General features: G+C 40.8%; 1 protein-coding gene across 1 annotated transcript in view; it reads left to right on the top strand.

The window, feature by feature from the left end:
- Positions 1-3,382, top strand: part of LOC136851820 (N-acetylmuramoyl-L-alanine amidase domain-containing protein SAOUHSC_02979-like) — a 13,260-nt gene extending 9,878 nt beyond the window's left edge. The window contains exons 2-3 of the mRNA XM_067126132.1: positions 2,438-3,048; positions 3,181-3,382. Of these exons, the coding sequence (XP_066982233.1) occupies positions 2,438-3,048; positions 3,181-3,382 (813 nt within the window). The remainder of the gene's footprint in view (positions 1-2,437; positions 3,049-3,180) is intronic.
- The last annotated feature ends 9,999 nt before the right edge of the window (positions 3,383-13,381 follow it).

Genomic DNA, 13,381 nt, shown 5'->3' with positions numbered 1-13,381 from the left:
TCTCACTTTTGTCTTCATTTCTTAGTTGCGTTTACATTCGACATCTTTAAAGAACACAGTTGTCTTTGTTTTCTCAACAGAGCTGGAAACCGAGGAAGCCGATGAGTCGACTTTATTTATGGCCAATTAAGGATTCTTGGGGCATGTTGCAGGTTTGATTTTATGTAAAATAGGGGAAAGTCATCTATGCAGTCGTCATATTTTACCACAGCAGGTATCTTTTTTTTGTTGTCATTAATTTTCAACATAGTGTGCTGCTATGTACACTACCTTGTGGGACTCCATTTTCCCATTTGTGTGTTTTTGAATAAATGTTATTTATACGTTCAGGCCCTGTACTCGGAAAGTCCCTTCAGTTAGGAAGTTTTTCAATTAGTAAGTGACCATGAATATTGTCAAGAAACCACACTCGAGTCATTTTATCTCATCTGTGAATTGGTCTTTCTTTTTTTCTTTACTTTAAATCTTCAGCTGTAAACCTTATGGACAGAGTCAACAGACTATAAACCCAAGAGGGCTACAAAGGGAAATAACCTGCAGAGAGAGAGAGAGAGAGGAATTATAGGAAAAGGTAATAAATAAATAAATAAATGTGAGGGAACAAAAAAAAAAAAACTGATTCTCCTGAAATTCAAGAGATGTCAGCAGGAATTGATTTGCTCCTTGCTTAAATATCTATAGGTCATACTCAGTTGACCAATGGATAGTTAATGAATAGTGGCTTCCATCTTGCTGTCCAGCCTCTCCAACTCCCCTTTTAAACTTCAAGATTTTAAGGTGAGTACTGGCAAAGTAGGAAAAAATGATTCAGTGTTAAAATTAAAAAATAAATTAACATTTAACCCAATTGCATAAAGCGCTATGAAAAGGTGAGGCCCCTGTAGTAGCGCAAGATCTTTGAGAAGCTCATTTTCCGCATCCCACGTTCACTGTCGTCGTCTCACGGACAGGAAGCGGTGAAGGTGGGTGTTAAAGGTAAAAGTTGGCCACAAGAATGGGCAAGAGGGTGAATTAATGATGATGTAAAAAAAAATATTCCAAAATAAGATAATTACGATTTTAGGACTAGAATAGGCTGCTGGACCTCCAGACTCCTAGCACCTTCTCGTTGGGTATTAGGCCCACAGAGAACTATGACCTAGAGGTAACTCGTAACTCGCCTCGTAGTAGTTGCCCTAGACTAGATTAACAAGGCTTTCTTACCTTTTACCTCGTCCTTTTCCCTCCCTATACTTTCAGGATGGACTTTGGAAAACGACCCTTCCCCAACTTTTAATCTGATTTTGAACTTAGAGCTTGACAGAAGGAGGGGCTGAATGGCATTCTGCTACTTCCATAGAGCTTAGTAGAAAATGCAATGTCGTGCTCAGCTCATAGTGCTGGGTCTAACATCAAATGACTAAAGATAGTTGTAGCTCTACGGCAGCCCATCAAGAGAGATTTTCATCCATCCCTTAAATGTAGATTTACGGTGGGCGTGCGAAAAACCAGGACAAAGTTCAATAAGACATGAATAATAAACAGGTTAAATTGACACTCAAAACCCACTCCAAGAACTAACTCCAAACAAGACAACAACGTAAGCACAATGAGCTTATGAGTTTGCTAAAAAAAAAAGAGACAAGGCTTAGCCTTGATCCATTTTGAAAGTTGGTGTATATTCCTCTAGTCTCACATCTCCCCAACTCCTAGCCCTTTGCCATTTTAAGGGGGAGTTCAGAGAGCACCTACTTGGCGCTGTGGAGTTGTTCTAGGATAAATTGGCCAAGTGTTTTTTTTTTTTTACCAATCACTCGCTCCTTTTTTCCTTACCCTGTCGGGTTGACCTTCAGATGAAGAGAACTGCATGCCCTTGAATACGTTTTAGGACACACTTAGAACATGAAGGAGGGAGAGATTTATCAGCTTTTTTCGTCCTCTGTAGAATACAAGCAGTGGACATGGTCAAGCAAGGGGAAAGTGTGATGTCAAGCTCTATTCAAGCAAGGGGAAAGTGTGATGTCAAGCTCTATTCAAGCAAGGGGAAAGTGTGATGTCAAGCTCTATTCATAGTACAGTGTCCGATGTCGATGACATGACATCTCCAGGGCACTATGAGCACTGAAGGTGGGAGGAATCAATGATCCAGTAAAACGCCATTCATATTCATATGCTGTAACAACTCATAATAAACATAAAGAATCTCAACACAGAATAGTTGGTACACACCTCTCCCCTCCTCCCCTTCTTCTTTTTCTTTTAACCTTTTTATTCCCATTTTTTGTATGGGGTAAAATGCCCTTTTTGATTTGGCTTTAGGGTAGACCTGTGGTCTCGATCAGTGCCCTGCCTGACACTTAGACCCCTATTATGTTTCATGTATCATACCAGACAACGCCCTACCACTCATAAAAGCCCAAGAGTACAGTTGCAACAGACCTATCTTACATCACAACAGACCTCCCCAGTAACAAGGCCAGTTAATCATTCAGAAACGAATTCCAGTGATGTGGAAAAATCAACAGAGGTTAATAATCCAGATCTGGATACCCATAATGCACTAACATCATCCACAGAAAACTTAATTGACAAAAATAACCATAATAAAAAAAGGAAAGTAATTGACAGAACTCCCCCAAGAGTAAAAAACCTAACATTCAGTTCACAGATTGATCTAGCAAAACCCGTCTTGCCCATTAATCGGAAACAGATTACATTAACTGCATCACAAGTGGAAATCCATAGTGTACCACAGTCCAAGACAAATATAAATAACGATTCCCCAAATATGGATAAATCCTCTAACTCTTCTGTACTCTCATCACCAAAATCAATGAAGAAATCTTTAATTAAACATCCCACTGAAAAATCAAAAACGCCGAAAATTCATCAAATAACAACCACATCAAATCAGCCCTCAACAAGACTAAAGAATAGTAATAATAATAAACCTAAAAATTCAAATAAAAATTTTATACCAGCGCATCGGAGATCTAATATACCTATACCAGAAATTCCTAACAAAAATATTTCAACATCCAGTAATGGAAACATAATTGGGACCCAGAGGTTAGAACCATTCCTTCAACACTCGGAACATGATATATCTTGCGGATGTCAAGAGTGTTTCATCATAACGTACAATCGTTTACCTAACAAAAGTGAAAGTGTAACCCGAAATTTCATAAATAACTTTACTAGGTTCCGAAAATGCCCTTCAACATTCCATCAAGATGGCGAACAATGCTCGGAATCCTTAAAACTAAAGAAAAACATGATCAAAACTCAAATAGATTTGCTAATAAGGAAATATGAAGAAGAACCAATCAATGCATCAGATATTCAGCAATCAAACCTAGCTGCAAAGAAACCACAAAGTAACACAAACTCCCTTAAAATGTAACGGGATATAGCTAAATCATCAATTAACTTACAAAACCTAACGCCAATCCCACCAAACAATGACCAATAAAATAATTCAGTGGAACATGAATGGATTTTCTACTCGGCTTCGGCTAGGTGAAATCCAGAGAATACTAAAGGAACATAAACCTGTTTGCATATGTCTACAGCATATTGGCACAACTCCTAAGAACTTGAGAAACTACTATAAATTAGCTTGCCACTCACCAATAGCGGATGGCAAACTAGGAACAGCTATGTATGTTCATAACGATTCAACTTATGAGCCCTTAAATATTACATCATTGTCATATCAAATAACAGCAATCAAATTGCATATGCCAGATAATCAAATTATCTCTATACTAAATCTATATAATCAGCCAAATTTTAACTCAAACTTTATTGATTTACCACAAATACTAAATAATGTAAATGGCCCCTTACTAATAGTAGTCGACTTTAATGCCCATAATCCATTATGGGACAGAACACATGTTAGTAACTTGGCCGGCACAAACATTGAGAATTGCATAAATTTTCAGAATTTTCATTGCCTGAATGAAAGTGATTCACCAACGTACTTCTCAAAAACTCATTTAAACTTCTCCTCAATAGATATTTCATTATGCTCACTGGAATTAATTGAAAAACTGGAATGGAACGTCCTAGACGATTCATACACAAGTGATCACTTTCCAATTGTTTTGAATTATTTGAACAACCAAAAACAATCATTTCCCATAAAATATAACTTAATGAAAGCTGATTGTGATAAATACAATTTACAAACTAGAAATATCCCTCCCTTTCCATTAAATCAAAACAATGATGTCACTAATATATCCCCCGTTCCATGGTGGTCTAATAATTTCTCTCTCTTAAATCCAACCAAACACACTCTAGCGCATAATTTGAGTGGACTAAAGTCTAGATTAAACACCCTTAATAAAGGCCCTTTTAATATAAACAAACTAAACAAGATAATAGTTATAAATATAACTATTGATCACATTAGACCACTTTATAATAAATATAATGCAAAATTTCAAAAAACAATAATATTCGAAAAAGCTCAATCGTGGGAAAATTATATTTCGGAATTGTCACCAAATACTTCAGTTAAGGAAATATGGCACAAAATTCGTAAAATCAATGGTAAACATATAAGACCACTAGAAGCCCAATACAATATAATGGTAAACTAAATCATAACCTACAAGATATTTCAAATATATTAGCCAAAAATATTGAAGATATTAGCGCTTATCCTAATTTAGATGAACACTTCAAAAAAAATTAGAATGCAAAAAATGAATCATACACTTAATTTCGAAACTGATGAGGACCTAGATTGTAATCAAGAATTCAATATGAGTGAACTTAATTTTGCCCTAAAATCATGTCGATCATCAGCTCCGGGTCATGATATGATTTCTTTGGAAATTATCCAAAATTCAGCTACACTAAAGAATTCTTGTTAAAATTATATAATAACACATGGCTAACGCATGTTTTCCCAACTAAGTGGAGACATGCAATAATCATACCCATCAGTAAACCAGGAAGACCCTAGCAACCCCACTAATTATAGACCAATATCTGTTAACAAGTTGCTTGTGCAAACTGCTGGAGAAAATGGTTAGTTTGAGATAAACAAGTGTTATAACAAAAAACTCAATTTTATCACCTACCCAATCGGGATCAATAGCTGGTAGATCTACACTAGACCCATTAACTCAATTAGAGGATCATGTTAAAAAAGGATTTGAAAAGAAAAAGCTGACAGTGGCTATTTTCTTTGATGTAGAAAAAGCATATGATACCCCATGGAGATACAATATTATGCACAAACTCCATAAATCTGATATTTGAGGTCACCTTCCAATATTTATCAACAATTTTTTATCAAATCGTACATTTCAAGTACGCATAGAAAATACATTTTCAAATTCCTACATACAAGAGGAGGGTATCCCCCAAGGCAGTGTTTTGAGCTGCATCTTGTTTGCCCTGGCAATAGATGATAGTACTGAGAACCTGTCTGAGGGTGTACAAAATAGTTTGTATGTGGATGATTTTGTTATATATTAATCAAGTTATTCTCTGAGACATGCTCAAAGAATACTTAATATAGCAACAAATAATATAACCACTTGGACTAACTCAGTAGGTTTCAAGTTGTTGATAAATAAAAACAAATAGCATTGTCTTCCACAAAGACAAAAGATGGTTGAAACAACAAACCATTGAGTTATATCTTTATAATGAAGAGATAAACATGTGCATTAGTGCTAAATATTTGGGTATAATTTTTGACCAACATTTAAATTGGAAAGATCATATCAAATATATCAAAGCCAAAGAATCTAAAGCCCTTACATTATTAAAGAAAATCTCTCACACCAAATGGGGTGCAGGACGAGATACAATGTTAATGTTGTACAATGCAACAGTACTATCAATTATAAATGATAGCTGTCCAATTTATTCAACTGTCTCAGAAGCAACTCTAAAATCCCTAGATGCTTTACATCACGAGGGAGTGCGTATATGTACAGGAGCCTTCCTCTCATCTCCAACTGTCTCTATCCTAGCAGAAGCTGGCCAGCTGCCTCTAAAATATTACAGAGACCTAATTACTTTAAGAAGAGGCTTATCCCTTCAAGCAGGCAAATCTCCTGTATCAAATAAATTTCTCAACAATCAAAATACAAATAATAACCCAAATCAAAACTCTTTTACTAAAAAAACTAATCTATTGAATTTAAATAACATGATACCCAAATTTACCCAAGAAATAAATCAGATCACACCATGGACACTAAAACGGGCAAAAATATGCACATATTTATCACATCTTTCAAAGAGATATATGTTCGACACAGAAATGTACCATCAACATGCCATGGAACACATAAGACGGAAGGGTAAGCCCCTTCATAATCTATAGGGATGGATCCAAAAATGAAGCTGGAGTGGGCTCATCAGCCCATTCAAGTGATGAAACTATCCAAATGGGCCTTCCTCTAATATCATCAGTATTTACAGCTGAATTAACAGCCATACAATTGGCTCTCCACATTATATCAAAAAAATGAATTCCTTCAGCACTCATATTGAGCGACTCAAGAAGAGCAGTTGAAGCAATAGGATCATTTAAAACAAATAATCACCTTGTCCAAAATATCCAACGGGGAATTCATCAGTTAATTACAAACGGCCATCAAGTTCATATTTGTTGGATCCCAGCCCATGTAGGCATTGAGGGTAATGAGAAAGCAGATAAAGCTGCTAAATTGGCTTGTACAATCCCCCCAGCTACTACGAATGCCCCCATAAAAGACTGGCTAGCATCAGTTAAACCTTTAATTTATAGGGATTGGCAAAATGATTGGTCAAATGCACCCCCTCTAAACAAACTAATACAAATTAAGAACTAAGTTAAAAAGTGGCATTCTTCCACCCAAAAGCAAAGAATTAATGAAGTAATTTTAACAAGACTCAGAATAGGACATTCCAGACTCACGCGTGGTCATCTGATGTCAACTCCGCACACAAATCCAATAACTTGTGAAAGATGTAACACCCCAATAACAATCAAACAGATCTTGATTGATTGACTGTCCCAGATGGCAACATGAAAGAAATACTTATTCACAAAATAAATCGATAAAGGATATTCCAGCTGAAGGTAATGACTTTTCAATTAATAATATCATTATCTTCTTAAACAAAATTAAATTAATAAATAAAATATAGTTCCCCCATTTTCCCCATCCCTTTTTTTCCCCCTCTCGATTTTTAATTCTATTTTAATTTTTTCCACTTTTTTCATTATTTATCACTTCTTCTTTTAACGTGCTTTTTTTCCCATTTTTGTATGTAAGCACGATGCCTTCTTTTGAAGGACTTTTGATTTGGCTTTGGGGTAGACCGTAGTCTCGATCGGCTGCCCTGCCTGACATCGCTTAGACCCCGGTAGCGTATGTTACATGTATCATACCCGACCCAACGTCCTTTCTTCCCAGCAGCGAGAAGTTGTTGCGAGGGGTAGGGCGAGAGTTCGAGACGCGTGAGATGTTTGTTATGTTTTTAGAAGGTGTTGTAGTGGCTTTGTTTTGTGTGTGTATTTAGTCTGTAACACCCATTTGCTTTTTAAGCAAACCTATCCGTTGATTACATATATAATCCCGGGATGTCTACACTGATAGCAAAGTGTCCGCCTCTCTGATCAGTCGGCTGCGGATTTGAACCCGCGCCACAGACCTCTACGAAGTCCGAAGCTGCTGCTGTAACCGACTGAGCCATTGAGGCTCTAATTATTTAATTTATTATGTATTCTTCCCCCCCCCACTTTTTTTCAGCCCGACAAGAACCCTAAAAGGGTTCAGAGGTCTGGTTAAACAAATCATTTATAAATAAATAAGAACGCTGGGATATCTGAAAGAATATATCTAGATATTGGACTATTGTCCGCATGACAAATATTCTGTACAAGAGTTCATCAAGGGACATAGCGTACTAGAAGAAACTAGAGTTTTCCCTCTGCAAGCCCATCTAGACTTTCTTACAGAATGATGGGATATCTGAAAGAATATATCTAGATATTGGACTATTGTCCGTATGACAAATATCTATTACAAGATGTTCATCAAGGAACATAGTACACTAGGAGAAACTAGAGTTCTTCCGTATGCAAGCCCATCTTCTAGATTATTCCTTCAGATTGGTGGGATATCCTGAAAGAACAGATCTAGCCATTGAGCCTAATCCTTTGTAAAATCTCTTACACATTAACCCTGTTTTGGTAGGTCTGCTAATTCATGAATTGTGTTGGATTCCAGGTACATATTTTTTCCTTTATAATCCCCATCTGTCATTTATACGAGCTTTCTTAGTAAACTTACTTTTATATTTCTTCAGTCTGTTAAGTAAAGGACTGTAAGTCGAAAGGCCTCTCAGCACTCCATTATTTCTCTTTCCTTCATGGGTTTTGTTTTTATTTATATATATTCATCACGTTCCATATTTTTGTGGTTCATTTATACTAACTGAAACTAGTTCCAAATAAAATAGAGAATTAAAATGGAGCATTTACAGGCAGAGCTGAACAGCAGCTCGAAATATTAGTCCTAATCAGGACGAGTACATTAACTCTACACAAATGCACAACAGATCTGAGCCTCTTCTAAGGGCTCTCTTGTAACAGTTGATGTTCAAAGGACGTGAATGTTGCTTCCAAGCACCGATGATTGCAAATCTCTCCAAGCAAGAGGGAAAAAACTTTGCTTCAAGGCACACATACACATCTAGAAATAAATCATCCAGGCAACACTCATGTATAAAAGAATCTCTCTCTAGTAATATTTAATTACAAGGAATGCAGTTTTACTTATTTCAGAAATAATAATTGAACACCATTGCAGTATACACCTAGCCAATGTCAAAGATTAGTTACAGTTAAGGGTAATATAATATAGAATATTCACAGTACATTTCTAGATAGGATGACTGCAGAGGCTGGCGTGGGAGCTTAAGTAGTTTCGACACCAACAGTGTCCGTGTGTCAGTCTTATATAGTCACAGTGAGATCTATTGTCTTAGTAGGATACTGTCAAACAGTAGTGTGAATACCAGCACCTGTTAGTCTGGATTGTGGTTAATAATGTCCCTATTAGTGGAGCTTCTTAGAAGACGTCGTTTCTAGTTGGCGGTCATGTGCGTTCTTCTTCTGTTCAGAAGTCTCTTTCAGTCGAGGCATTCAGTCTTCTTCAGTTTTTGTCGTAGGAAAGTTGACAGAATGAGACAGACATATTACGATACTGGTTATATCACCGACCAACACTGAATTCAGTTACAACACGAACTTTATCGGGGATTATTCAACACTAGGGTTCTTAGCCTCTGAGGGCTTTGCTGGTCGGGTCACGGGCATTGTCTGAAAGTAACAATAAGACTCACCAGCAAAACAGGTCACAAAAAAAGTAGCAGTTGCGGGAAGGGTGCCTAAGAGCTAAACTAGTACGGACATTTTCCCCTGTGAATTCATCTCCCCCACTTAAATGTCCGCTGGCTGGCTATTGGGACATCTTCCCACTCTACAACTATCTTGTGTAGAAATCTCCCTTGTCTGTCTATCGTTATTTGAATTTTTAATGTTAAACTAAGATGCAGGAGGTTGAACAGCAATATTTATAATATATATATAATATATATACATGTATACATGTGTATATATATAATATGTATAATATTATAAATGTAATGGAATCGAGTTTATAACTGAATAAACTAAAAATCTTAATAAATGTACAAGGGCACACAGAAACATACCGATTAACTCCATGACAACCGTTGAATGAAGTGTATAGATGAGTTAATGTGAAACATTAATGGAAAAGGGAAGCCCATATGGACGAATCTTAGGACAGTTATACCATCTAATGAATGCCCATCTATACGAAGACCCCGGAAGCAGAGTCAGCTGGAAAAAGGCATGAGGGCAGGGAGTGTGTGAGATGTGTGGAGAGGTGACAGTGAAAGCGCGGAGTGTCTTGTGAACTTATATAAAGAATTCCAAGTCCAAGAATTTTGCAATGTGCCTTTCAAGATAAAGACTTGGTCACTACTACTGTAAGAGGTGCAAAAGAAATGAGCAAGTAAAAGTGACCGCTACTTTATTACAGATCCAGGCAGTTTATATAGCGGCAGACTGGCGCCGAGCCGCAAAAGACAATGAGATTGTGTGTGACCTGAGGTCAATGATAATTAACAATAATATACAGCGAGCAAGTACAGTTTACAATATAAAGACAGACAGAATTCCAATGTGGATATAATCTTGATGCCTGCGAATAAAGAAATACAAGATACACAATTGATAATGGGTGATCAAATACATATATAGTTTAAATGATTGAAATCGCGTGACCTGGCACGTTAGGTGTGACTAATTGTATGGCGAAGAAACTGGGAAGTCACCATAGAAAACTTGCTCAGCGGAGACTTAGCGAGTGACATCTGGACCTGCCTGATGCGGGGAGGGGCCCGACGACGTCGATATGTATGTGGCCGAAACGCCGTAGAGGAGGCTTGTGCCCCCGGGGGCGAGAGGCACGTCCCTCCACTTAAGGGACGTGACAGTGGCGTGGTAGGCTGGAGTTTCTGGGTCTGCGACCTGTTCCCTGGCAAGGTCTTCATAGTTTACCCCGAGCTGCACTGCGTTCAGCTCGATTCTCGAGAGGGCGTCTGCTACAGGATTTTTCTTGCCGGGGAGGTACCTGACGGAGCAGGTGAATTCGGCGATGGCTGAGAGGTGTCGCTGCTGCCTGGAAGACCATGCGTCCCCCTGCTTGGTGAAGGCGTGAATCAATGGCTGGTGGTCCGTGAAGATTGTGAAGGGTGTCCCTTCCAGGAGGAACTTGAAGTGCTGGACTGCACGGTACATCGTGCAGAGTTCCCTGTCGAAGGTGCTGTAGCGGGTCTCTGCGGGGTTGAACTTCTTGCTGAAGAAGGCGATGGGCGGGGGGGCGCCGTTGATGACCTGCTCCAGGACAGCACCACAGGCGACGTTGCTGGCGTCCGTTGTCAGCTGGAGGGGCGCTCTGGGATCTTGGTGTTCCAAGGCGGTTGCCTTGGTGAGGGCGGCTTTCGTCAGGGAGAAGGCCTGCTGCTGGCTGGGTCCCCACGACAGGGACTTTGGTTGGCCTTTGAGCACTTCCGTCAGGGGGGCCGTAGTGTGCGCGACCCCAGGGATGAACCGCCTGTAGAAATTCACCGCCCCGAGGAACTCCTGGACGGCCTTGACGGAGGTGGGGGTCGGGAAGCTGGTGACGGCTGCGACCTTGGTTGTGAGTGGGCGGACGCCTGCCGGGGGTATCTCGTGGCCCAGGAAGTCAGCTTTCTGGATGCCGAAGGTGCATTTGTCGAAATGCACGACGAGGCCATTCTCCTGGAGGCACTGCAGTACTGACCAGATGTGTTTTTGGTGTTCGCTGTGGGACCTGGAAAATATGAGGATGTCATCAACGTAGCAGACGCAGAACTTCAGGTCCCCGAGGATGCTGTCCATGAGCTGCTGGAAGGTCGCCCCGGCGTTCCTCAATCCGAAGGTGGAGAAGGCGAACACGTAGGACCCAAAAGGTGTGATGATGGCGGTCTTTGGTATATCCTCTGGTGCGACAGGTACCTGAAAATATGATTTTAGAAGGTCTAATTTAGTGAATATTTTGGCTCCGTGAAAGGAGGCCGTGAGGTCCTGCATGTTCGGCAAGGGGTAGTGGTCGGGCTCCGTTGCGATGTTGAGACACCTGTAGTCGCCGCAGGGTCTCCAGGAGCCGTCCAGTTTCTGCACCATGTGGAGGGGGAGGCCCACGGACTGGAGGCCTTTTTGCAGATTCCCATTCGCTCTATTTCTGCGAATGCGTTTTTGGCCTCCTGAAGGCGCTGTGGGGGAAGCCTCCGGAATTTCGCATGTGTAGGGGGGAGGAATCTGGGTGCGGACCTCCGGGAGGAACTGGCGAAGGTAGATCTCCTGTGACAGGCTTATTTCCTGCTGTTTTTTGCTGCCGTCGAAGTCTGGGAGTGAGAGAAGGTCCTCGAACATGCTCCATGCATCTACTGTGTTGAGATCATGCCGCGGGTTGATGGCGAGGTCGATGGCGCGGGCGGCCCGCTCGGCGATCGGTAGGGAGCACGTCTTGAGGAGGGCCTTCTTCACGATGTGGTATGTGAGGGGGTGTGCAGCAGACACCCGCGAGATGAGTTTTCTATATACCTCCTCCGGAAGGGCGTTAAGCACTGTTCGGCCTGCAGTACTTTGTCGGTTAGGTCCGCTACCCTGAAGTGGCTCTCGACCCTGTACAGCCACGTTGTTGGGTTCCCCTGTGTAAACGGCAGCAACTTTACGGACAGGGCGGCCCGTGACTGTGTTGCCGGGCCAGGGATTGTTCGGGGCGCGGGCATGGGTGTGGAGGAGCGTGAGAGCCTCAGCGCGGGGGAGGGCGCGGGTGAGATGGGAGGAAGGTAGGCCTCCAAGTCCGCGAGGTTCGTGGCTAATTGCACGAGGGAGGGGATGTCCGCGTCCATGCTCGCTCTTTGCCCTCTTACTGGAGTGGGGTACTTGACGCACTCGGAAGTGCGCCGTGTGCGTCCGTTAATGACGCTGGTGATTTTGCCAACGAGAGTCAGCACACCCAAACGCTGGTTACAGCGCCGTTGTTAGTCCGCTAAGGGCGTGAGTAAGTTCCTGGAGCCAAGACTGAGCCGCCGTATGGGCCCACTAATGGCGGAATTGGACGCTGTTCATAATGTGGGGCTAAGGATCTGCACTGGAGCTTTTAGAACTTCACCCATTGAAAGTATTTATGTAGACTCCCATCAGCTACCACTGGACTTAAGGAGGCATGAACTAGGTCTGAGACCCACCATGCGGCTGAAAAGCTCGAAGGAGAATCCTTCTTTTAAGATCTTAAAACAGCGTGACTCAAGTCTTTTGGATCTAGATCTTCAGTACCATTTCAAATCAGACAACTGGATGAACTGGAGGATGAAAGTATAAAAACGCAGAAAATCCTACAAATGAAACATCCTGCCATTCCTCCATGGTGTATTCCAGCAATAGATGTCTGCATTAAAGAGATAGAGGAGAAAGATCGTCCGGCATAAGTCAGAAACGAGCTTTTGGAGCATGATGAGAGGCATATAAATGACAGGAAATTCTGTACTGACGGATCAAAATCGGAAGATGGAGTAGGATTTGCAGTGGTGTGTGAGGGGGAATCATATATAAAAAAGTTATCAGACTCCCCATCCATATTCACTGCTGAAGCAACAGCCATTGTTGATGCTTTAAATCTTAATTCCACAGTAATATATTATAGTGACTCAAGGAGAAAAGAAGTTTAACTCTACCCACCCCTTAATTCAAAAGGCTCAGGAATGGCTTTTTCATCTTTCTGTTCGCCACAAATCAGTAAAGTTTTGTTGGATTCCTGGG

Source organism: Macrobrachium rosenbergii, chromosome 24 (assembly GCF_040412425.1).
Source record: "Macrobrachium rosenbergii isolate ZJJX-2024 chromosome 24, ASM4041242v1, whole genome shotgun sequence".
Lineage (NCBI taxonomy): Eukaryota > Metazoa > Arthropoda > Malacostraca > Decapoda > Palaemonidae > Macrobrachium > Macrobrachium rosenbergii.
The sequence above is the reverse complement of the archived record's forward strand: the minus strand, read 5'-3'. Positions and strand labels throughout refer to the sequence as shown.